Source organism: Physeter macrocephalus, chromosome 19, assembly GCF_002837175.3.
Source record: "Physeter macrocephalus isolate SW-GA chromosome 19, ASM283717v5, whole genome shotgun sequence".
Classification (NCBI taxonomy): domain Eukaryota; kingdom Metazoa; phylum Chordata; class Mammalia; order Artiodactyla; family Physeteridae; genus Physeter; species Physeter macrocephalus.
The window spans coordinates 20,421,359-20,447,554 of NC_041232.1; the positions used below are offsets into that span (position 1 = coordinate 20,421,359).

Genomic DNA, 26,196 nt, shown 5'->3' on the forward strand with positions numbered 1-26,196 from the left:
GGTGCATGAGAGGATTTAGATAGTATACATATGAACATGCTTTTAATTAATTAAAAAGGATTTGGGGGGAAAAGTTATAATGAGCAAATCAAACCTGTGTTTTCATGGGTTTTATTGCTTAGGATGATAGTGATCTACAGTTTCTTCTTTAAATATGTTTATTTAAGTAAATAAAAAGTGTGTTCATCTTCAAATTATTACGTAGGTAATAGAACATTCTCTTATATTTTCTTCTAAGATATTATATACCAAAGTATTATCTCCAGAAGTTAGAAAGAACACTCTATAAAGCAAAAGGAGAAAAGGCAAATACACAACAGCATGGATCTCATTAATATAATGTTGAACAAAAGAAGCCAATCACAAACGATCATACTTTATGATCCAATTCACATAAAGTTCAAAAACAGGCAAAATGAATCCCCTAAATTTTGGAGGGGGCAGAGTGAATGGGAGAGGGCAAAGGGGCCGTTTTGCAAAGCTAGTAATGTTCCTTTTCTCAACCTGGGTGCTGGTCACATTGTGTGTCATTTAAATTCATGGAGAGGCACCTTATGATTTGTGTATTTTTCTGTTTGTATGCTATACTTCAATATAAAAAAATTTCCTTAAAAAAAAGGAGAAATATAAGGCCAGCGAATGTATGAAAACCTCACCAGGAATCTAGAAAAATGTAAGTTCAAAAAGAGGCAATTTTTCACTCTTTGGGTTGACAAAAGTTAAGTTTTATTATGTCTGGTTAGACATGGTTTGTTTGATTTAGGATGCAAACAAGGCCCTTGCCTTGTAATTGGTTATTATAGCTCTTAAGTCTTTTAAAACCAATAAATCTCCCCTGCCTTCATTTTTTATGTCATTTACTTATTGAGGAAACTGGGTCGTTAATCCTGTTGAATGTTCCACATTCTGCCTTTAGCTGATTGCTTCGGCTGCTTCTAATTTTTTTCCTCCATCCCCCATATTTCCTGTAAACTGTTGGTTAGATGTGGAGGCCACATCAAGTTAGGGTCCAAAGTGTTTGGCAAGAATCCATCATAAGTGGCGCTGGTACTTCTGCCACTACGACTGGTGGGTTCAGGTCCTGACCACCTGGCCCCTCCTTTTTTAAGTTCCCCACCGACATGACCCCTTTTGGTTGTTCTTTTTTTTTTTTTTTTTTTTTTTTTTTTGCGGTACGCGGGCCTCTCACCGTTGCGGCCTCTCCCGCTGCGGAGCACAGGCTCCAGACGCGCAGGCCCAGCAGCCATGGCCCACGGGCCCAGCCGCTCCGCGGCACGCGGGATCCCCCCGGACCGGGGCACGCACCCGCGTCCCCTGCATCGGCAGGCGGACCCTCAACCACTGCGCCACCAGGGAAGCCCCCCCTTTGGGTTTTAGTGTCTTGGTGATCGTGGTCTGGACACGTCATTTCATTAAGGAGTGCAAACGGATTTTCTAATTTCTAATTTTCTCATCTCTTTCATTCCCTCCTCATTTACTAGCGGGACTTTCCTAAAAAGAACTTTCGGTCCTCGACTATTTTGTGACTCTGAAATAGAGTTCTTTGAAGAAGGGCAGGAGGGATGCTTAATGCTTTTCTTTTAAACATTTCAGAATGAATGAATAAGCTCGTGCCCATGCCATCGGCAACGGTGGCCAATTTTGGGGTGTCATTATAAACTCAGCGATATATAAAATGTATATAGTTCATATTTTCCAATCAATTGCAGTCATTGTCCTTGTTGGGGCTGTTTCCACTTTTACAAGCTTGGGTTGCTTTTTATAGAAAAGTTAAAAATAAAAATTATTTTTTAAAAAAAGAACAGGTTAAAGCCCCACCACCAGGTCAGGGAAGACTTCCGGGGGGTGGGGGCGGGGAGATCATCAACCTCACAGCCGCCTCTCGCGCTCCAGCCAGGTCGCCGGCGGGTCTCGCGTCCGGGGGCGGAGCGCGGCGTGGGCAGGGCCTTGGAGCCTGTGCGCGGCGGCGCGGGCAGAGAGGCGGCGCTCGGCCACCGAGCTCGCCCACGCGGTCCCCGACGGAGCCGCGGCGTCCCACCGTGCGGCTCCCGGACCCCGCATCCCACCGGCCCCAGGATGGGCGCGCGCGCTTCGGGCGGACCCCGGGCCCCGACTGGGTTCTTGTTGCTGCTGCTGCTCGGGCTGCTGGCCCCGGGCGCGCAAGGGGCGCGGGGCCGCGGCGGCACCGACAAGAACAGCTACCGCCGCACGGTCAACACCTTCTCGCAGAGCGTCAGCAGCCTGTTCGGCGAGGACAACGTGCGCGCCGCTCAGAAGGTGGGCGCCGCGCCCGCGGTCACCTTGCCGCAGCCGCCGCGCACCCGGGGCCGGCCTGGGCCGCGCGCGGCCTCCGGGACTGCAGGCCGGCCGGGGCGCGGGGAGAGGGGGACCCGGGTCTGAGGCGGGGGAGCCCGGCCTGAGCCCCGGGGCCTTCCGCCTGCCGCCCCGGCCCTGCCCGGCCAGCGTCGGGTCTGGGGGCCGGTTCCGGCGCAGGGCCTAGGGGCGCCCTCTGTGCCATGCGGTACTTCTCCTTGGACCTTGCCCCCGGGGGTGCGCGGCCCGGGCCTCCTCTGGGCGGCGCTGACGCCGGCCACGCCTGTCATTCATTCATTCATTACGTTTGAATGAGCGCCTACTGTGAGCCAGGCACCGGGGCGGGGGTGGGGGGCGCCCTGCCCGCCAGCGCCCGCGCCCTATCCCACGCTGCTGCGCTCTCCCCCGCGACCCCGAATTTCCTGTAGCCTTGCACCCGACCCACTTCCCCTGAGCACCTGAGGCCCTCCTTCTTCTGCTTTGAAGATATTTAGGCTTTTTACTTTTTATTTTTTAAATTATTTTTAAAGAATGGGAGTAATGCAGTCTGCTCTGTTGCTTTGGCAACCTGGCACCGTTACAACGCTTTTAAGCACCCGCTAGGTGCTGGGCGTTTCACTTGGAGCGTTTTGTTTACTTTGGAGCTGTTGAGGAGCCTCAGACCCCTGGGGATGGTGTTGAGCTCTCCGGAGAAGCGCAGGGAGTTCTTTCTCCCTTCTCTGCCCTCGGTAGCCGGGTGAGCCGTTCGGGGTAAAAGTCCACCGAGAAAGGGGAAGTGAATAGGGGAACAGTTACCTGTGGTCAGGCGGTTCCTTGAGTACAGCCCTTTCTGTTCGTCCTCTTAATTCCTTTGCTGTGCGCCAGTCCTGGGGTTTTGGAGCGGAGAGAAGTTTGGGTTTAAGTTCCAGCTTTTACTGGATGGCTTTGGGCAAGTGGCTTCACTTTTTTGAGCTTCCGTTTCTTTATTCCTTAAACGGGGCTAATGATAATATCCTCTTGGTTATGAGTTTGTAATTATGAATCGTTGGTACCTTCTTGGCCCAGAGTAATGGCAGAATCCGTGTGAGCTACTGTTGTTAGTTAATATCCTGGCCAAGGAGCAAATCAACACTGCGTAGCCCCGCTGAAAGGGCTTTCAGGGTTTAAAAAAAGTTTTCTGATGCTTGAGGTGGAGGGGAAAGAAAAGAACATTAAAGCCCAAATCAGATTGGCTGGATATTCTAATTGGATGAGATGAAATACAAGTTAATTTGTTGGGAAAACTAACTTCTGACCACCATCTCCTATGGCTGTTCGGAGCCTCCGTAGAGGTTGTGGCTTCTGGCGGGATCTCTTTGTAGGTGGCCACGGAAGGAGAAAACAAAAACACCTGAGTGCGGAAAGGTGGCCATCCGGTCTGCCTGAGTGTAAAGGGTGAATCTTCACTTCCCTCCTGCCATGCGCCTGAGCCAGTTGAAGGCAGAAATCATTTCTTTTACAGCAAAAAGAAGTCTGACTTCTTTTGAGGAGGATAAGCCCAAGTAACCCATGTCTTGGCCGACGGTCCTATCTGAAAATATAAGGTCCGCGGATGTGAAATACAAAATAGATACTTAAGAGTTTAAATATGGGTTGGTGCCAGTGAGACAGTTGTATTCCGGCAAAGAATCTGCGAATCTCGAGGTCAGAACTGAAGTTTTGTGGTAGATGAAGTTTTGTGCCTTCAACAGAGATGACAGTAATACTAATGTGTTATTTGTTGAGGATGCACCTTTTTTCCTTTTATTTTTTTTGGCCAAGCGGCATGCAGGATCTTAGTTCCCCGACCAGGGATTGTACCTGAGCCACCTGCGGTGGAAGCGCGGAGTCTTAACCCCTGGACTGCCAGGGAAGTCCCAAAATGTGCCTTTTTAAAAAAGATCTAATGGGTTTTATTCAGCAATTCATGCACTGGACAGCATCCCTTCTAGCAAATACGTGGTCCATGTTCTAAGTCCTTTTATAGGTAGAGCAACTCACTTAATCCTTAGGGCAGGCCTGTGAGGTAGGTACTATTAATGTTTCCATTTTACACATAGGGAAACTGAGGCACATAGTGGTGAAGTGACTGGCTTCAGGTCACACTGGGTGGAAGAGCCAGGATTTGAACCAGGCACAGTGAGTGGGTCTGGGGTCCACACTGGTACCCTCACCGGTCTTCCGGCATCATGACCCTTCCTGATTCCCCTAATCATTGTGGCATCTAGAATGAGGCTGCCCTGATATTTCCTGCCTGGTGTAGCCTAGACCGGCCAGGCTTGGGGGAGATTGTTCTGTTAATCTTAATTAAAAGAAACCTGGATCTGCTAGCAACCGTAGTTTTCAGCGAGCCAGACCTGCTTAGCGGGTTGTGAAGTTTGAGGGCGTTTAATGAAACACTCCATGTTCTGTCTAGGACTTGTCTAAAATTAACCCCTGACCTTCTTCTGGTTTGGAGCATGGGCCTTGCTCTCCAACAGACATGGGTTCGAATCCCAGCTCTGTGTCTCACTAGCTCTGTGACCTTGGGCCGGTTGCTTGACCTCTGTGTGTCTCATTTGTGCAAAGGAGGTAAATTGGGAGGTTGAATGTGATTAGTCAGGTTGTACAATACCAGGCACTTAATAAGCATTTAGTAGACGGTAGAAGATATTTCTATAAGAAGTTTTCTCCTGGTGTCATTTAGCGTAAGGAAGTGCCGTCTTTCACCCTACTCCTGTTGGTCAGTGTTTTGTTAGTTTCCTGTCTTGCCGCGTGAATCCTGGCTGCAGTCAAGGTCCTTCTGTATAAATTGTTTGGAGCGCACTTAGACAAGTTCAACTCTAAACTGTTAGAAATGTAATTCCTGAGCCAGAGGATCTGTGCGTTTTAAAATTTTAAATTGAAATATAATTGGTGCACTTTTCTGTATAAGTTATACAACGTAATGAATTGTCACACACCAGACACGCCCATGTGACCCGCATGTAGATCTAGAAATGTATGGTCGAGATCCTCCTACCCCAAGACAACCCCTCTCCTGACTCTGACAGCATAAATTAGTTCTGATTGCCGTATCCTTTGTGCACAATTCCAGTTCATATGCTTTTTTATTTTTATTTATTTATTTTTAATTTATTTTTTTGCGGTACGCGGGCCTCTCACTGTTGTGGCCTCTCCCGTCGCGTTTTAGTACTGAAAGATATTACTGAATTGTTTTCCAGTTATACTCCCATCATACGTGTGAGGGCTGGTTCCCAATCCCTCTCCAATGAAGTGTCAGTAAACTTTTTGGTTTTATTATTTTACTGTGAGATAGATGGTCTTTTCACTTATCCAGAATCCATTGGCGTCTTCTTTTCTGGGAACTGCTTTTTGTTTTCCTTTGCCATTATTGAACTGTTGGTCATTTTTTTTTTAAAGAGGCTTATATTCTTTTGCTTTGTAAGAAAATATTTTGAGCAGAGTAACTGTGACACTTTCCAGTCTTTTTTTTTTCCCCACCAGCATTTTAACAGCTTTATTGAGGTGTAACCGACATAGACTACACATATTTAAAGTGGGACAAAAGCGTACACGTTGATAAATTTTGCCCTATGGATATACGCCTGAAAACATCACCACAATCAAAATAATATTTCCTTTTTATTTTGAAAAGCTGAAAGAATTGAATAAGGAACAGCTAGAAACTCCACCTGGGTTCACCATTTTCCCCCCCAAACTGTTTCTTTTTCACTACAAGCACACACATACACACACTTTTTTTGAAAGTAAATTGCAGACATCATGACACTTTCTCCTACAAAGCCATAATACCATGGCCCCTCCACCCCAAAACTTAAATTTAGTACAATAATATTTTGTAATATACAGCCCATATTTGCATTCCCTTTATAGCTTTAAAAAAGAAAATCCAGCACCCAGTCAGTGGTTGCTCATCGCATTTGGTTTTCATGTCTCTTTAGTTCCCTTTAGTCTGTCAAAGTCCCTTCACCCATTTGGGGGTAAGGGGGGCTTTTATGCCATTGACATTTATGTCTTTTTTTTTTAATAGTTTTATTGAGCTGTAATTCAGATACTATACAATTCATTCATTGAAAGTTCAGCGATTTTTATTATATTCGTAGGGTTGTGCAACCATCACCACAATCAATTTTAGAACATTTTCATCCCCCCTCCAAAGAAACCCTATATTCATTAGCAGTCACCCCACCTCCCCCAGCCCCTGACAACCCATCATCTTCTTTGTCTTTATGGATTTGCCTATTCTGCGCATTTCCTATAAATGGGATCAAACAGTGTGGCCTTTTGCATCTGGCTGCTTTCTCACTCAGCATCATGTTTTCAAGGTTCATCCCCTTTGCAGCCCGTGTCGGTATCTCATAGCGTCTTACGGCTTTTTATTTATCCATTTGTCAGTTGATGGTCATTTGGCTTGTTCCTACTTTGGGGCTTCTATGAATAGTGCTCTCTGAACATTCGTGTGCAAGTTTTTATGTGAATATATGTTTTCTGTATTTTGGAGTATGTACCTAGGAGTGGACTTGCTGGGTCATATGGCAGCTGTCACATTTCAAGGAACCTCTGTACAGCTGTACCACTTTACGTTCCCACTAGCAGTGTGTGAGGATTCCTTTCTCCCCATCCTCGCCAACACATGTTCTTGTCTTCCCCCCACCCCTTGGATACATTTTGTTTAATTTATTTTTTAATTGAAATATAGTTGATTTGCAATATTATATTAGTTTCAGGTGTACAACATAGTGATTCCATATCTTTTTGGACTCTACTTCATTTATAGTTATTTTAGAATATTGGCTGTATTCCCTGTGCTGTGCAGTATATTCTTGTAACTTATGTATTTTATACACAGTAGTTTGTACCTCTTAAACCCCTACCCCTATCTTGCCCCTCCCCCCTTCCGTCTCCCCACTGATAACCACTAGTTTGTTCTCTGTATCTGGGAGTCTGCTTCTTTTTTGTTATATTCACTGTTGTATTTTTTAGATTCCACATATAACAGTTATCATTACAGTATTTGTCTTTCGTTCTTTCTTTCTTTTTAACTTTTTAGCCGCCCGGCGTGCAGGATCCTAGCTCCTGGACCGGGGATCGATCTTGCGCCCCCTGCAGTGGAAGCACGGAGTCTTTTTTTTTTTTAATATATATATAATTAATTTTTATTGGCGTATAGTTGCTTTACAATGTTGTGTTAGCTTCTACTGCACAGCAAAATGAATCAGCCATACATATACACATATCCCCTCCATTTAGGACACTACAGTGCATTAAGTCGAGTTCCCTGTGCTATACAGTGTGTTCCCATCAGTAGTCTATTTTATACGTAGTATCAATAGTGTATAAGTGTCTATCCCAGTCTCCCAGTTCCTCCCACGCCACCCCTTTCCCCCTTGGTATCCATACATTTGTTCTCTACATCTATGTCTCTATTTCTGCTTGGCGGGAAGCGTGGAGTCTCAACCACTGGACCTCCAGGGAAGCCCCAGTTTTTGTCTTTCTCCGTCTGACTTATTTCACTCAGCGTAGTACGCTCCAGGTCCATCCAAGCTGTTGCAAATGGCAAAATTTCATTCTTTTTTATGGCCGAGTAGTATTCCGGGGTATGCGTGTGGGGGTGGTGTGTGTGCCTGAACCACATCTTTCTCCATTCATCTGTTGATAGTTGTCTGTCTCTTTCAGTGTGGCCACTTTAGTGGGGCTGACATGGTATCTCCATGGGGTTGGGACAGGCCAGTTGACTTTTGAATTTTCGCGCGATGCGTCTTACCTGATCACATCCTCAGGGTTAGATTGAGGAAGTACAATTCCAGCGGGAGTTCTACGTGAGGGTCTTGTGTCCTTGCTGGGGCAGCACATCAGGGCACAGGGTGTCGGCTTGTGCCATGACTTTGATCTTCAGTTGAGGCCTTCCCTCCCGGAGGTGCCTTTTCCCCTTTGTAATTCATTCGTGCAGGTGGTCTGCACGTGTGTTCCAGCACCTTCAGTTCACGTAACCTTTGTCTCTCATTGTGTTCCTCAGATGCTTGGGCGACCTCTGAACTGCAGAAACTCGCCCCTTCCCTGCCTTGCTCATGAAGACACATGTGCCCTTACAGCCTGATTTCCTGGGAGCCAGTTTGCACGTGCCTGGGGGTGATGGGGGTGAGGAGAACTTAGGATGCAGGACATCCTCCAGATTTAGGAGGAGGGTGATGAAACCCTGAGCTGGAGTAATCGTGTTTTCTCCCATAGCCATAGCCATGGCCACGGCCGCAGGCCCCCTGAGTTGGTTCACCTGAATCTCCCTCGTTTTAACTTTTCATCCTGAAAATTGTCCAACAGACCCAAGGGGGGAAGAAATGTATAATGAACCCCAGTACCCATCACTCAGTTTTGCCATTTTTGTTACATTGCTCTCCCCATCAAAAAAGTTTTGGAAGCCTGGCATAGTATTTTAAAGCTAATCCAAGACATAATGGTTTACTTTTGAATACTTCAGTCTGCGTCTTTAACAGGTGAACATTTTGCAAAGATCGTAGCCATAGTACCATCGTCACAGCTCATGACAATTCCTTTTTTTTTAATTTATTTTTTAAAAATTATTTTTTTATTTATTGGCTGTATTGGGTCTTCGTTGCTGTGCATGGGTTTTTCTCTAGTTGTGGCGAGAGGGGGCTACTCTTCGTTGTGGTGCGTGGGCTTCTCATTGCAGTGGCTTCTCTTGTTGTGGAGCATGGGCTCTAGGCACGCGGGCTTCAGTAGCTGTGGCTCGCGGGCTCAGTGGTTGCGGCTCACGGGCTCTAGAGCGCAGGCTCAGTAGCTGTGGCACGCGGGCTTAGTTGCTCCATGGCATGTGGGATCTTCCCGGACCAGGGCTCGAACCCGTGTCCCCTGCTTTGGCAGGCGGATTCTTAACCACTGCACCGCCAGGGAAGCCCCAACAATTCTTTAATAACCAACCCAAGTCCATTTTCCGATTTCTCTGATCGACTCAAAACGTCTTTATGCAAAACTGCTTTGTTTGAATTGGGATCCAAACAAAGTCTACACTCGCATTTCACTGATATGACTTTTAAGTCTCTCTCTCTCTTCATTTTCATTTATTTATGTTTTTGGCCTTGCTGCGCACATGTGGGATCTTAGTTCCCTAGTTCCGCAACCAGGGCTTGAGCCTGGGCCTCTTCAGTGAAAGCGCAGAATCCTAACCGCTAGGCCACCGCGGAACTCCCAAGTTTTGTTTTGTTTTGTTTTAATTTTATTAAATTTTTTACTTATTATTAAAATTTTTATTGAGGTATTCTTGATGTACAATATTATACAAATTGTACAACATTACATAAATTTCAGGGGTACAACAGTGATTCACAATTCTTACAGGTTATACTCCATTGATAGTTATTATAAGATATCGGCCACATATTATAGGTTGTAGAAAACATACAACCTGTGCCGTAGGTTCAGCTTTTCACCCGATTTCTGTGAACTGCTTCAGGCTCTGGGCTCCACTGAACCCCCGTCTTAGTCTACAGGGCTGCCATGAGGGAGGACCACAGCCTGGGCAGCTCACACAGAAATGTATCATCTGGAAGTTCTGGAGGCTGGAAACCTGAGATCGAGGTGCTGGCAGGGTGGGTTTCTCCTGAGGCCTCTCTCCTTGGCTGGCAGATGGCCGGCTTCTCCCCGTGGTCCTCACGTGGTCTTTCCTCTGTGTGTGTCTCTGTCCCCATCTCTTCTTGTAGGGCCACCGGTCCTGTTGGATCAGGGTCGCTCATATTGACCCCATTTCACCCTCGCTGAGATTTGGAGGAACACAGTGCAGCCCGCAGCACTCCCTGAGGGCTCCTGTGTCTTCACACAGACGAGGGAGCCAAGGAGTCACATGGCCCGAGGGGAAGCCACAGTGGGTGGTGCCAGCGCCCCGGGGCGGAGAGCAGGTGTGGTTCCCAGCGCTCAGTCCAAAAGGCCCACGATGGGTCTGTCCCTGCAACACCCTCCCCTGCCCTGGCCGGTGTCCAGGGCGGGCCTGACTTTCCTCTGAGCAAGGCCAGACCCTGGTTGGGCCTGTGCGTTTCTGAGCACCTGCTTGAAGACGTTCGTTAGGTGGGAAGGGGATGGCTCCGTTGGAGAGAGGGCCGGACTTCCATCCCTGCTGGGAGCGCTGGCTCTGACACAAGCAGCCTAAGCAGCTCCCACGTCCTGAGGCCTTTCCAGGTTCTTGTGGCTGTCTTATCTTAGTCCCATTTCACAGCTGAGAAAGTAGAGGCACAGAGGGGCAGCAGCAGCAGCAGTTGTTGTCTCTTCCTCCCCAGATAAGGACTTCCTCACACCCTTTCTAGGAGAGCTGGTGCCCTTGAAAAGCCCGATAGCTTTTGGTGTGGAGCTCTTTCCTCTTCCCTCCACTTGAACAAAATGTACAGGTTGCTACCTGTTGGCAAATGTGTACAAATCACGCGTACTTTAAAGAATTACGACAGGAGAAACAAAACGCGGTAGATCCCTGAAAGGGAACGCTCTTTGGCCAGAAAGAGGAATTAAGTACCGATACCTGCTGCAACACGGGCGAACCTTGACTGTGTTATTTTGCGTGCAAGGAGCCAGGCACGAAAGGTCACGGATTGCCTGATTCCACTGGTATGGAAAGTCCAGGAAAGGCAAATCCATGGAGATGGAAAGGAGATTAGTGGTTGCCTAGGTTGGGGGTGGGAGGCAATGGGGAGTGACTGCTGATAGGGACCAGACTCCTTTTGGGGTGATGAAGATGTTCTAACGTTAGATTATGGGGAATTTCTTTAAAAAAGCTGTGAATCGTGCCTTTTAAAAACGGGAACTTTATGGTACGTAAATGATATGTCAGCAAATCTCTAAGCAAAAAAGAATTATAACTAAACCAACACCAGTGTGCCTTCTCTCCAGGCGATGATACATTCTCCGACATCCCCTCACCCACCTACGCCTACCAAAGAGAGGGACAGTGACCCTCTCTCCTCTCAGACACACATACTTCCTCCTTATTTTTTTTTTTTTTTTTTTACGTCAGCCCTTCCATTATTTTTGTTTTAGTCTTCCAGTTTAAAAAAACCTTTTTTCGGGCTTCCCTGGTGGCGCACTGGTTGAGAATCCGCCTGCCGGTGCAGGGGACACGGGTTCGTGCCCCGGTCCGGGAGGATCCCACGTGCCGCGGAGCGGCTGGGCCCGTGAGCCGTGGCCGCTGAGCCTGCGCGTCCGGAGCCTGCGCTCCGCAGCGGGAGAGGCCACAACAGTGAGAGGCCCGCGTACCACACACACAAAAAAAACAAAAAAACCCTTTTTTTAGATAGGAGTACAGTTGATTTACAGTGTTATGTTAGTACCCTTCCAGTTTTTAAATAGCAGCTTATTGAGGTATAATTCACATACCATACGGTTCATCCATTTAAAGTATATCATTCATATATAATTTTCGTATAGTCACAGGGCTGTGTAACCATCACCACAGTCAACAGTAGAACATTTTCATCACCTCAAGGAGAAATCCTTTAGCTATCAATCTCTCTCCCTAACCCCTAGCAACTGCTAATTTACTTTCTTTCTCTATGGATTTGCTTATTCTGGATATTTCCTATACATGGAATCACAATTTATGGTTTTTTGCATCTGGCTTCTTGTCCCTTAGTGTAAGGTTTTCAAGTTTCATCCTTGTCGAAGCATGTGTCAGTACTTCATTCGTTTTTTTTTTTTTTTAAGAACCATTTTGGGTTTTCTTTTTTGTTTTTGTACTTATTTATTTATTTTTGGCTGTGTTGGGTCTTCGTTTCTGTGCGAGGGCTTTCCCTAGTTGTGGCAAGCGGGGGCCGCTCTTCATTGTGGTGCGCGGGCCTCTCACTGTCGCGGCCTCTCTCGTTGCGGAGCACAGGCTCCAGACGCGCAGGCTCAGTAGTTGTGGCTCACGGGCCTAGTTGCTCCGCGGCATGTGGGATCCTCCCGGACCGGGGCTCGAACCCGTGTCCCCTGCATTAGCAGGCAGATTCTCAACTACTGCGCCACCAGGGAAGCCCCTTCATTCGTTTTTATGGCTGAATGATATCCCATTGTGTGGATATGTCAGGTTTATCCATTCGTCAGCTGATGGCCACGTGGTCTTTAAACATACAAATCCCTTTGGTGCTTGCAGCTAGGAAATTTAAGGCTAAAAGGATGATGTCCTTGAAGAAGGGTCTTGGGGCCAAAGCTTCTGTTAGAAGATCAGGGACTTCCCTGGTGATCCAGTGGGTAAGACTGCCTGCTCCCACTGGAGGGGGCCTGGGTTCAACCCCTGGTCGGGGAACTAGATCCCGCATGCATGCCGCAACTAAGAGTTCACATGCCTCAACTAAGACCCAGCGCAGCGTAACTAAATAAATAAATAATAAAATTTAAAAAAAAAATCGGATGTCAGTAGACATTTTGAACCTCTGTTGGGTGCGTCAGAGCATTTCACAAAAATCTCATTTAACGCTCACAACAACCAGCTGAGGTGGGTACTATTAATAACTCCACTTGTCAGCTGGAGCCCTGGTATATAACACACGTATATTCTACCCATGGCCACCCAGCAAATAAGGGGCAGACCTGGGACTTGAACCCAGGCAGTTAAGCTCCCAACCCCGCATGCTTTCAGCCAAGCGACAGCAGTAGCACAGAGGTTAATGGCATCCTTTGCTCTCCTGGCCACTGATTCAACACTACTCCTCTTTCCCCTGTCCTGGAGGATGGCTCCAACCAGGATATCCAATTTTAAATGCTGTAACCAATTCACTTCGAGGCATTTAACCTCTACACGTGAGCCTTGCAACACTCTGGTCCCCCTGGGAAGCTGGGAATAACCTAGGTGCCCATCCATAGGGGATTGGGTAAGCAGCTGCAGGTGAGCCATCTTTGCAAAGAATGAGGCCGCTCTGTCCTGCCTGAAGGTGAATAATCAGGGCAGAGTGTTCCGTGAGAAACACGGCGGAACTGTCACATATGCTGCCGTTTATGGGGGAAATATTTGTGCTACTCCTCACCCAGTGCATCTAAGAGAGGATCCGCAAGCGAGTGGTAACAGCGCTGCCACTGGAAGGGGGTTTGGGTTGCGGGGAGTGAGACTTTATACCGTGTGTATAGAATATCACTTTTTTTAAAATTTGGCCGCACTGCACGGCACGCGGGATCTTAGTCCACTGACCAGGGATTGAACCCGGGCCCTCAGCAGTGAAAGCGCGGAGTCCTAACCATTGGACCGCCAGGGAAGTCCCAGAATATCACTTATTTTAAAAATATACAGCAAAATGGGACTTCCCTGGCGGTCCAGTGGTTAAGAATCTGTCTTGCAATGCAGGGGACTCCAGTTCGATCCCACAGGCTGTGGGGGCAACTAAGCCCGGGCACCACGGCCAAAGATCCCACGTGTCGCAGCTAAGACCCAACGCAGCCAAAAAGATACTTTTTTTAAATACAGTGAAATGAAGCTGCACCTCATATTCATCCTCAGAGAGCTTCAGTAGCCCCGGGTCCTTAAAGCTGGGATGGACGTGGGTCTCTACTGTTTGCACACGCGAGGGAGATGCTGATGGGACTCTGTGAGAACCACAGTTCTCGCCCTTCAGAGTTGCTCCCATGCAGCAGCGTCCCGGCCTCCGGGTGAAGTAGGTTGGTTGCAGCACCTCCCACTGTTTAAAAATGAGAAATCAGGCAGAGACTTTGACAAAAGAGTCGGCCTAGAAGGGCTCCAGGAGGAATCGGAGGCGCAGTGAGCAGCTTTGCAGAGAGCTCCCGGCTCCCCCGATGCATCCCTCCCCCTGTAGGAGGGAGATTTGTCTAGATTCGCTTGGTTCTTGGCACCTGGACAGTTAGTCCCGAGCTCCGTCAGTCCCCTGGGCTACTCGGCCAGTCCTGGGGTGGCCTTCGTCATCGGCCGGCTGTGTTTTCTCGTCCACGTGTAAGCTTGGCCGGACTAGGCAGGAGGGAGCTTTGGCCGGGTCGGTAACGATCTCTCTCTCGTTTCTGCAGTTCCTGACGAGGCTGACCGAGAGGTTCGTGCTGGGAGTGGACATGTTTGTGGAAACCCTGTGGAAAGTTTGGGCGGAGCTCTTGGACGTCCTTGGACTTGACGGTAGGTGTGGGGGGGGGCATTCATTTGAAGGCACTGCTTCATTCTGGTGCTTGTCAAATTATGGGAGTGGGGGCTTCCCTGGTGGCGCAGTGGTTGCGCGTCCGCCTGCCGATGCAGGGGAACCGGGTTCGTGCCCCGGTCTTGGGAGGATCCCACATGCCGCGGAGCGGCTGGGCCCGTGGGCCATGGCCGCTGAGTCTGCGCGTCTGGAGCCTGTGCTCCGCGGCGGGAGAGGCCACAACAGTGAGAGGCCCGCATACCACAAAAAAAAAAAAAAAAAAAAAAAAAAAAAAATTATGGGAGTGGTACCCAGGGCGGGTGGCACAAGAGAAAACTAGAGGGGCAGTGAGGATACGAGAGAACATTTTTTATCGTCATGGTTGCGTGTGTAAATAGCTGAGATTCCCAGATGCTATTCAGGATAAGGTGCAGGTGGGCAGTGCCAACTTGTCTGCCCCCAGGCAAACCTCGGGGACTGGAGGTGGAGTCTCTAGGTTGTTGGGGTCCGTAACCAACCACTCCAGTTACTTAGACAGAAAGGGATTTAGTACAGGGAATGCGGCGCTCACACAATCATCAGTAGGGCTGAAGGAGTGATGTGTGACCCCCCCAGGGGGTTGCTGCCCTGGTCTAGGAATTGGAAGGCAGCTGCTGGAACCCTTTGAATTCAAGCTCACAGCCCTGGTCTAGGCTGCTGCCTCTCTCCAGGAAGCCTGCAGCAGTCTGTGTTGGGGTCCCCTAGACCATCCCCAGGTTCCGTGCATCTCCAGGAGGACTCCCAGGACCCAGCATGTGGTCGAACTCACGGCTGTGGTGTGTTACAGTGAAGGACACAAAGCACAGTCAGCAAAGGGAAAAGGCTCACGGGGTGAAGTCTGGGGGAGCCAGGCACAGGCCCCCAGAGCCCTCTCCCAGGGCGGGGGTCACACAGGACATGCTTCCTTGCCCGTGTGAGGTGTCATCAAACAGGGACGCCCAGTAGAGGCTCAGCGCCCAGGTTTCTTACTGGGGGCTGGTCACACAGGCGCCCTCTGCCTGGTACCTACCCAATTCTAGACTCCTCAAAGGAAAGCAGGTGTCAGCATGAGCCACCTTGTTTGTACATAGAGTTCAGGCGCAGTGAGCCCCTCTTGTCCGTCAGGGAGAGACGGAAGCCCTCCTGAAATCCAGTGGGGGAGCCAGGCACAGGCCCCCAGAGCCCTCTCCCAGGGAGGTCACACAGGATACCCTTTATTCCCCGAGTGAGGTGTCCTCTACCAGGGATGCCCAGTAGAGGCTCAGCCTCCAGGGTGTTTATTGGCGGCTGGTCATGTAGGCGCCCTCTGCCCGCACCTTCCAAATTCCCGACTCCCCGAAGGAAAGCAGGTGTCAGCGTGAACCACACTGATTATAAAAACCTCCAAGCCAGGGAGCCCCTGTTCTTGGGGAGAGGAGGGAGCCCTCACTGCAATGTGTATGCAGTTCACTCAGCTCTCCAGGACGCTGACCACGTGCCCCCAAGTTGAACTCGGTTGTAACCCTATCTCCTCGGAGGTAGCATCTGATCCCACAGGTCACGGGCTCAGTCCCACAATCGGCCCCACTTCAGACACCAGTCACAGATCCAGGTTGTCACCCGTGCTTCTGACAGACTAGTGTAGATCAGAGGTTCCCATGACCCTTCCGCACCGTGGGTTCAGATAATTTGCTAGAGCCGCCTGCAGAGCTCAGGCAAGTTTCCTCACTGTCTGTGTGCTCACTCACTGGATTACTGGTTTGTTACGAGAGGATCTAACTGAACAACAGCCCGGTGAAGGAGATGCATGGGGCAGGTCGGTGGGCAGGGACTCGGAGCTTCCACGTTCTGAGTTCTGTTGTCTCATTGGCTATTGGTGATGGATTCAACCTTCAGCCCCTCCTGGAGGTTAGAGGGCCCAACCCTCTAATCATCTGGTTGGTTCCCCTGGCAACCGGCCTACATCCTGAGAGGCTTTCCAGAATCGCCTGATTAACAAGCGCAGGTGTGGGTGAAAGGGGCTATGCATTATCAAGACACTTTTATTGCACTTGTCACTTAGGAAATTCCAAGGGTCTTGGGAGTCTATGCCAGAAATGGGGATGGACGCCAAATACGTGTTTCTTATGCATCACAACCTCACACTCCAGAAATCCAAGTTCCCAGATGCCAGCCAAGGGCCCACCTTGCCAGCAGGTGTTTCTAAAGAGTGGCCTCAGGCCTGCTGGGTGAACTCTTCCCTGCACAGCTCCTAACTAGGGTCCCCTCTCAACAAATCAGCCAGAGCAATTTTTTTTATTACTACTTTTATAGTAGTGATTTTAAAAAAGAAACAAAGAAGTCAGGTCAAGTCACTCTCCTTAAAGCTGCCCAGTGACTTCGTGCTGCACTTGGAATCGACCAGGTTCACACCAAGGACGCTGTGAGTAGCAAGGATCTGCCCAGCCCCCATCCTGTTCTTGGACACGCTGGGGTCTTTGACACCTTCCAGTCCCTCCAGGTGTTCCCTGCCCTGCTCCCATCTTTCCCATGCTTGGGTCTCTGGTATGTGACACCTCCTTCAGGAGGCCCCTGCTGACTACCCTGTGTGAGGAACCTTGTCCTCAGTTCTCACCCTCAGCTGTAACATCTCCCTCCCGTGTGCGTGTGTTACGCATCTCCCTCCTGAGGTCCCGTGAGTGGGGTCTTGCCCACCTCCTCCAGGCTGCACCCTCGGCCCTGGCTCTGCCCTGGCACAAAGGGGCCCATCGTTAATAAGAATTGGAGGCCTGGGCTTCCCTGGTGGCGCAGTGGTTAAGAATCTGCCTGCCAATGCAGGGGACACGGGTTCGAGCCCTGGTCCGGGAGGATCCCACATGTCGCGGAGCAACTAAGCCCGTGCGCCACAACTGCCGAGCCTGCGCTGTAGAGCCCGTGAGCCACAACTACTGAAGCCCGCACGCCTAGAGCCTGTGCTCTGCAACAAGAGAAGCCACCGCAATGAGAAGCCCGCGCACCGCAACGAAGAGTAGCCCCCACTCGCCGCAACTAGAGAAAGCCCGGGCACAGCAGCAAAGACCCAACGCAGCCAAAAATTAATTAATTAATTTTTAAAAAAGATATATGAATGGCCAACAGGTACAAGAAAATGTATCAATACTACATTACTGGTGGTTCAACATTACTAGTCTTTAGGGAAATACAAATCAAAACCACAATGAGGTTATTAATTACCTCATGCCTATTAGCATGGCTATTATCAAAAAGATGAGAGATAACAAATGTTGGTGAGGATGTGGAGAAATTGGAACCCTTGTACACTGTTGGTGGGAATGTAAATTGGTGCAGCCACTGTGGAAAACAGTGTGGAGGTTCCTCAAAAAACTAAAAATAGGGAATTCCCTGGCGATCCAGTGGTTAAGACTTCACGCTTTCACTGCCGAGGGCACGGGTTCAGTCCCTGGTCTGGGAACTAATATCCCAGAAGCCATGCAGCGTGGCCAAAAAAAAAGAAAAATTAAAAATAGAACTACCATATGATCCAGCAATTCCACTTCTGTGAATGTATCTGAAGGAAACAAAAACACCCTGTCACAGAGATAACTACACCCCCATGTTCATTGCAGCACTATTTACAATAGCCAAGGTGTGGGAACAACCTAAGTGTTCACTGACAGGTGAATGGATAAAGAAATTTTGGTGTGGGCTTCCCTGGTGGCACAGTGGTTAAGAATCTGTCTGCCAGTTGAGGGGACACGGGTCCGATCCCTGGTCCGGGAAGATCCCACATGCTGCGGAGCAGCTAAGCCTGTGCACCACAGCTGCTGAGCCTGCGCTCTAGAACCCGCGAGCCACAACTACTGAAGCCCACGTGCCTAGAGTCCGTGCTCCACAATAAGAGAAGCCACCGCAATGAGAAGCCCGCGCACCGCAACGAAGAGGAGCCCCCGCTCGCCGCAACTAGAGCAAGCCCGTGCACAGCAGTGAAGACCCAACGCAGCCAAAAATAAATACAATTTAAAAAAAGAAAACAAACGAAATTTTGGTGTGTGTATATATACAATGGAGTATTATTCAACCATAAAACGAAGGAAATCCTGCAGTTTGAAACAACGTGGACGGACCTGGAGGGCATTAAGCTAAGTGAAATAAGTCAGAGAAAGGCAAATACTGTAGGATCTCACTTATATGTGGCATTAAAAAAAAAAAAACTCATAAAATGAAAGATCAGATTTGTGGTTGCCAGAAACAGCAAGTGGGAGGCAGGGGAATTGGAGGAGGATGGTCAAAAGGTACAAATTTGCAGTTATAGGATAGATAAGTCCTGGGCATGTCATGTACAACATGATGACTGTAGCTAACAGTGCTGTACCGTATAGTTGAAAGTTATCAGGAGAGTTAGTAGATCCTAAACGTTCTCAGGAAAAGGAAAAAACTTTTTTTTTTTTTGTATCTATATGAGGTGATGGATACTAACTAAACTTGTGGTCACCTCACAATATATGTCAGTCAAGGCACGCTGTACACTTTGAACTTACATAGTGCTGTATGTCAGTTATATCTCAATAAAACTAGGAAAGAAAGCTGCATGCTGAAGTAGGATGTGTGCCTCTTTCAAATGGTTTGGTTAAAAAAAAAATAAAAGGTATGTGACTAGAGATGGAGCAAAATGTTAACCATTGTTAAACCTAGGTGGGTTTTTTGGTTTTTTTGTTTTTTGGTTTTGTTTTGTTTTGTTTTGTTTTTGCGGTATGCGGGCCTCCCTCTGCTGTGGCCCCTCCCGTTGCGGGCGGAGCACAGGCTCTAGACGCGCAGGCCCAGCGGCCGTGGCTCACGGGCCCAGCCGCTCCGCGGCACGTGGGATCCTCCCGGACCGGGGCACGAACCCGTGTCCCCTGCGTCGGCAGGCGGACTCAACCACTGCGCCACCAGGGAAGCCCCCTAGGTGGTTTTGATAGGAGTATTTATTTTACTATCCTTTTAAATTTTCTATTTCAAAAATTTTCTTAAGTCAGACCCACAGAAGATGCAAGTGCTCCATTTCACTCCATTCTTAAGATGGAACTTCATGTGTGGGTACCAGTTACAATTAGGTTTGACTGTGAGTAACAGAGACCCCAAATAACAGCAGCTTAAACAAGATGGAAGCTTATTTCTCATATGTGAAAGTTCACAGGTAGGTGGTTAGGCAGGTAGGTGGCTTTGTAGCACGTTCTCCTCGGGTCCGAGGCCCCTTCCATCTTATCGCTCCCCAATAGGTGACCTCCCTTCCCTCTTGACACACAACAGCTGCTCCAATTCCAGCCATTGCATCCACATTCCAGCAGGCAGAAGAAGAAGAGGTAAAGGGCATATTCCCACTACTTCTAGGAAGCCACCCCAAAACATTTCTGCTTACCTCTCCTTGACCAAAGCTTAGTTATGTAGCTGCAAGGGAGGCTGGGAAACGCCCTTATCCCCGGCAGCCGTGTGCCCAGCCTAACACTGGGCATTTGTTACTATGGAAGACAGGAAGGAAGGACATTGAAGGCCGGTTTTGAGGCTCTGCCCCACCTGAAAGGTGTTTCAAACCCACGATGTGACAGCGTTGCCCTGTCTTTTCCCGGGACTTAGTATAAAGGCTAATGAGGCAGCCGACTTTAGTTCGTTGGGTGTAGCAGGGGCGCAGCCAGTGAGCTGAGCTGCCCACCCCCAGCTTGCAGAGGACCCCCGACCCCGTGTAACCGGCCGCTGTCCCTCTCTTCTGTCCTGCAGTCTCGAACCTGTCCCAGTACTTCAATCCAAGCTCGGTGGCCAGCAGCCCCACCCGTGCCCTCCTGCTGGTGGGCGTCGTCCTGCTGGCCTACTGGTTCTTGTCTCTGACCCTGGGCTTCACCTTCAGCGTCCTGCACGTGGTGTGCGGCCGCTTCTTCTGGGTGGCGCGGGTCGTCCTGTTCTCCATGTCGTGCGTGTACATCTTGCACAAGTACGAGGGCGAGCCTGAGAACGCCGTGCTGCCCCTGTGCTTCGTGGTGGCCATCTACTTCATGACCGGGCCCATGGGCTTCTACTGGCGCAGCAGCCCCGGTGGCCCCAGCGTGGAGGAGAAGCTGGAACAGCTGGAGAACCAGGTGAGGCTGCTCAACATCCGTCTCAACCGGGTGCTGGAGAGCCTTGACCGCTCCAACGGCAAGTGACAACCAGCCAGCCGGCCGGGGCCCCTCCTCCCAGCGCCCTCTCTCCGGAAACAAAAAAGAAGAAGAAAAAAAAGAACGCCACACCCCAAACAATCTTAATAAACATGTCTGAGCAGGAGAGCGGCGCTTTGTGAGGGTGTTTCTGGCCACGTGTCAACTCTTAGGACATCCTCCGGGAAGAATGGGACAAGATCGTTGATGTAGAACTACCCACCAAGTGTCATTAGTGGAAAAAAATCTTTTTTAAACAAAGGATATAACCATATTAGCTGTACAGGAAGAGAAGTTTATCTGTGCATAGAGCATAAAGTTAATTTTTTCAAGCATTTAAATACACCTTTTGTAAGGTTTTTTAACACAGGCAGATCGAGTTAAGTTTTAATAAACTTAAAACTTTACATGGAGGGGAAGAAATTGCTAATTCGACCTTTTGGAAGAGTTTCAAGGCAAGCATTTGTTTTTGCAGCGTAGGGATTGGTGGGTGAGGTCTGTGTGCAGTCTTTTCAGGTTCCAAAGCTGTGACCTTCACTTCATGTTGTTTTTCGTGGATGTCGAGTCGATGAATGTTGTCGCTTCTGAATGTGGGCCGTTGGGTTTCAAGGATGAAACTAAACGTCTTTCGGATTCTAGTGACCCCGGCCAAGCCCCCTTCAATCCTATTTCTAAATGAAGAAATCATTATTTGTAGAAAACCTAAGATTTTTTCCCCCTTCTGTACTTCGATGTATTTTAACCTCCACATTTTGTAAAGGGAAATTCAAGGACCAGGCAAAGAGACGTCTTTGGGGTTTGATGCCAGAGCTGCCTGGGTAAGCTCATTCAGGAATCTATTTGATGTCCTAATTTCGCCATTTGCCAGCTAGGTTGATACAGGAAAGATACACTCTCTAGGGTTTTTTGTTTATTTGTTTCATCTTGGTTTTGGGTGACACAGGGCCTTAGAAGGAAAACCAACCATAGCAGCTAATAACATTTTCAAGTCTGTTGCTGCTTATAAAGCATTCTCAGGAACAATAAGCAGGAATAAGCCAGACTTGGAGAAGATCTGAATTCTTTTTCCTGAAATTTTTACAGTACATGTGTTAGGTGCTTTTTGCCTGGAGTCTGGGGTGACCTCATTTTTAGGTGGTCCCTAGGGGCAGAGAGAGGTATGTGCAGGGCAGACAGCTGTGGGGTCCTGGACAAAGGGGGCTTTGCAAGGCTTGGATCAGGGGCTAGTGGAGATGCCCCTTTCTGGGTACCAACAAGCACAGGAGAGCAAGGAAAGGATTCCCCAGGGTTTGCTGCCAGGGGTCATGACTGTCTTTCCCTGCCCACCTGCGTCGTGCCCTAGCAGCCCCCTCACAGGAGCCCCTCTACGCAGGTTTGCAGAGACCCCTGTCAGATCAGGTAGAACCAAGACCTTTTGGTCCAGGTATCATTTTGGGGAAAACTCAGCTGCCTGCCAACTCCTCCTGTGCCGCTTTTCTGTGACGTTTTACTTGGGGTTACAAGTACCTGGAAAACAGAAGCAAATGTTTTCTGAGGATGTTTATGAAACTTCTGTTTTTAAGGTGCACAATAACGTGACCCACACTCGCCTGCATTCAGTTCGCTTCCTGAAACACATGCATATTCTCTAGAATTTGCTTGGGCAAATCTTTACCCATGGGCATTTGACCCCCATGTTTTCTGCATTGAAACCGTTCCAGTTTTGTCAGTTAGATATTTACGGACAAATCTATTTTAGCACAGGGTATGAAGAACTCCAGGGAGGTCATCTTTGCCTTCCTTCCTTTTGTGCATTTTGGCTTCTGTGTATTTGGCATGTTTAGGTATTTGCTTTGCTCCTGTTGGCCAGAAAGGAAATTGACATTCTCTGCACAAAGCTTTTAAGTCTTAAATTACTGGTCTGGGTATAACATCCACTCTGTTCTCTCACCCACCCTCACACATGGAAACCTGACAGGCACTGTGCTGTATTGAGATCCAGGCAGGAAAACCATTTTAACTTCTAGTAGATCGAGGAAGGCTTACGTGTCTAGGTGCTGGTGGACTCAGGCTACAGCATCAACTGGAAATTGCTGTCGAGAATATGCACCTTGTTTTCCAAATTGGCTAAGTGTAGGCTATGAAGCCAGTTATAGTTCAGTACACTCAAAGGAATGATGTCTTTATTTTTAACAAAAGTTAAATAGTTAATTAGTTCACTAGAAGTATCACTTCAGGGTAGAACAGTCCTTGAACTTCTGATGGAAATCATGGATGTTCGATCTGAATAGCGCCTGCTTTTTCATGCGTAAATTTGACTTTTGCTTGGGCGTGTTCTTAACCCCAAATAATTTGGGGTTTTTTTTTTTTTTTTGCTTTCTCCATTCCATGGAAGCTTGTAGGGTATTTGGCCTCCCCCGTGCCCCCTCATCTCTTCCTTTCTTCTCTCTTTTGTACATGGAGAAATGTATTTTTGTACCATATCTCATACCTTGGAGAGAAACCTTTTTTATATCTTCAGGGCTGTAGAATATATTAGTGTAACACATCATTCAACGTGGTATGAAAACATCCTGACGGAAACTACTGTGGATCTCTGTTTTAGTTAAGACTCAGTTTTTTAGATATCTTCAAGTTCATCAACGTTAATTTCCCAGTGCTTCAGTATCACAGTAAATACCAAGAACAGAGACTAGTCCAGAAAAGAAAAAGGACCAGCTGTCTCCAGATTGCCGGATTTCTGTGGATGTTTGGGGATAATGTTTGGAGCAATCTCTTCCTTGACATCCTAGCAAAGATGCTTTCGTGGTACATCAGCCTTCTGTAAATATATTTTCCAGCACCAATCAGCGTTACCTGCCTTCTGGGTTTTTGGGTTTGCTCGTTTTTGTTTTTGTACCCCATATCATCTCTGGTGGCAAAGTGCAACAACAGAATTTCCTGAAAGCTGGCCTTTTGAATTATGCCAGGGGTCTTAACTTATGAAGGTGACCGAGTGACAGCACGGAGAGAGGTTAGTGCCGTTGAAAGAAGGTTTTTAACACCCACAGTTTCCTGGAGACGACAAACATACCATGCCTCGTGGGACCACAGGAAGCCTGATACACGCAGGGTCAGGAAGCAGACGGAGGGGAACTGGGTCTATGCTCTTCTCACTGTGGAGGGAAGTAGCTAGTTGGGGACATCACCTGTTGGAACTAAGGGTGAACATGCAGGATGGGGTCAGTGCTTGGGAGGCTTGTAATAGGACTTTTGCACACCCACGAGGGCTGGCTTGCAGGGAAGATGAAAAGCACTTTGGTCGTTAGTCTGGCCCTGTGATCCGGCAGCCTTCTGGTTAGGAATAACATGTCCGATGTCCAGTGCGGAATCTGAAACGTGGCAAAGACACCTTCTCACTAGTGGGAATCCTGCTTTGCTTCATCTCCGTGCTTCCGGCTGCTTCTTAAGATGCTTTTGAGGAATGATACCTGCCTTACAATGGGAGACCTGAGCACTTCTCCCTGATGGGATTTGAATTGGCTGATTGAATCAAAAAACCAGCTCTCCCGTCCTGCTAGCTCACTTTAAAAGGAATTCCTGGGACTTCCCTGGCGGTCCAGTGGTTAGGGTTCGGGGCTCTCACTGCCGTGGCCCGGGTTCAATCCCTGGTTGGGGAACTAAGATCCTGCAAGCTGCTCGGCGCGGCCAAAAAAAATAAAAAATAGAAGGAATTCTTTAAAATTCTTTTAAAAATAATACATCATCATTTTTGTTTATGGCCCTTTGAGTAGTTGAATCTTTCCTCCTCACTTGTGAATAATAGAATTGTATATTTTTGCAGGATCTAACACAGTACCCTTAAAATTAGTATTGGATAACCATCCACATGATGTATAGTATCTGGGATAAACAAACCTTGTCCAGCGTACTCAATTCTGTGCTCTGCTCTTCACTGATTCCTTGACACGTAGGAGATGCCCCAGGACCAGTTTTTCCCTGGTGGTGGCTGATTGTCCTTTGCACCGTCTACTGAAGATCTGCGGCAGCTAATGTTGTTAGGAACCATATGTTCTAATGTCTTTTTGCATATTTAAAGGTTTTATTGTAGTGTCAGTTTAATATCCGCATGTGTGTTGAATCTTTGAATACTGTAATTAAATTGATTTCTTGTGGTGGTGATTAGCTCTCACTTAAAATCCAGCGAAGCAATTATTTCTCTCTTAACTGGAAATCATATTTGTGAGGTATGGTACCCATCATCCACAGTGTATTCGTGAGTCAGATTTGTATTTTGTGTATCTGGTTATCAATTCTACATAGCATTTAATTTGATACTATAAATCCACTTGATTTTAATATAGTGGTGTGTGTGTGTGTGCGTATGTGGCGTGTGCGCACTTTAGTTTCGTGAGCCTTGGGAAACTGATTCTACAAATACCATAAATAGACATAAATGTATAAGGCTTCTTTTTTTGGCAGAGCAATCCGTACATTCCTCTTATTTATTAAATCACTGGCTTTGGTGTTATGTAGAGATATTTGTAGACCGATTTCAGAGCAGAATTAAAATATTGTGAAAATTACAGCTTAATAAATGTTTATGGTAATTTTGTTGTACAGACTTCCTAAATATATTTCATTACTTCCAACCAAGCGTTTGTGGAGTTTTCCCAATCTTGACCTGTAACGCTGCTTCCATGATTCGGTTCCCCAGTCCAAGGAGAGTCATACAATCGTGAATTTAATTGTTTGATTGGAGGTAGCGTTGCCACATAAAATACAGGACACCCAGTTAAATCTGAATTTCAGATAAACAACAAATGCCTGTTTAGCGTAAGTATGTCCCGTGCAATATTTGGGACACACTTACACCAAAGGAAAAACAAAAAAGTTGTTGTTTATCTGAAATTCAACTGGGCAGTGTATATTTTTATTTGCTAATTCAGGCAATCCTAGCAGGGTATAGCAACTGACGTACACCCCTCCACCGCACCCTGAACTGGAATGCTTTTGTGGGTACTAAAAATTGTTCCCTAGCCTTAGCAAACATTCAGGAACAAATGTAAAAGGAGAACGGAGACGTTAAATACACTTATGACCTGAGAGTATTACTCCTGGGAATATTTATATTGCAAAGAAAATCTCACAGGGGTCTCCAGGGGACAGTTTGAGGCCAGTCGTGGTGACGTTATCTGGAGGCCCCCTGGCTGGCCCAGCACTGGGAGAGCGAACAGGTCAAAAGCAGGGACCTCACGCCATGGAGGACAATGCACCAGTGAGTCACAGCATCAGTGCTGGGTGAGAAAGTGGGGACCGGAAGGAGGAGTGACAACATTGCCCGTTTGAGTGAGTTAAATACATCTGATTAATCATTTTGCAAGAGTACATCAAAAAAAAAGAAATATCCACGTACCCCAATGTTCTTAGCAGCACTACTTGCAATAGCCAAGACATGGAAACAACCTAAATGTCCATCGACAGATGAATGGATAAAGAAGATGTGGTACAGATATACAATGGAATATTACTCAGCCATAAAAAAGAATGAAATAATGCCATTTGCAGCAACATGGATGGACCTAGAGATGATCATACTAAGTGAAGTAAGTCAGAGACAGATATATGATTCATATCACTTATATGTGGAATCGAATAAAAAATTATACAGATGAACTTATTTACAAAACAGAAACAGG

General features: G+C 47.7%; 2 protein-coding genes across 2 annotated transcripts in view; both read left to right on the plus strand.

The window, feature by feature from the left end:
- The first annotated feature begins 1,972 nt into the window (after window positions 1-1,972).
- On the plus strand, window positions 1,973-26,196 carry BRI3BP (BRI3 binding protein). Its single transcript, XM_024120746.3, has 3 exons — window positions 1,973-2,277; window positions 14,296-14,398; window positions 20,127-26,196. Exons 1-3 carry the CDS (start codon window positions 2,077-2,079, stop codon window positions 20,546-20,548), a joined length of 726 nt encoding a protein of 241 aa, XP_023976514.1. The 5' UTR covers window positions 1,973-2,076; the 3' UTR covers window positions 20,549-26,196.
- AACS (acetoacetyl-CoA synthetase) overlaps window positions 14,333-26,196 on the plus strand; it is an 82,211-nt gene continuing 70,347 nt past the window's right edge. Inside the window, exon 1 of the mRNA XM_007110469.4 lies at window positions 14,333-14,398. The gene's annotated coding sequence lies outside the window, so the exon portion shown is untranslated. The remainder of the gene's footprint in view (window positions 14,399-26,196) is intronic.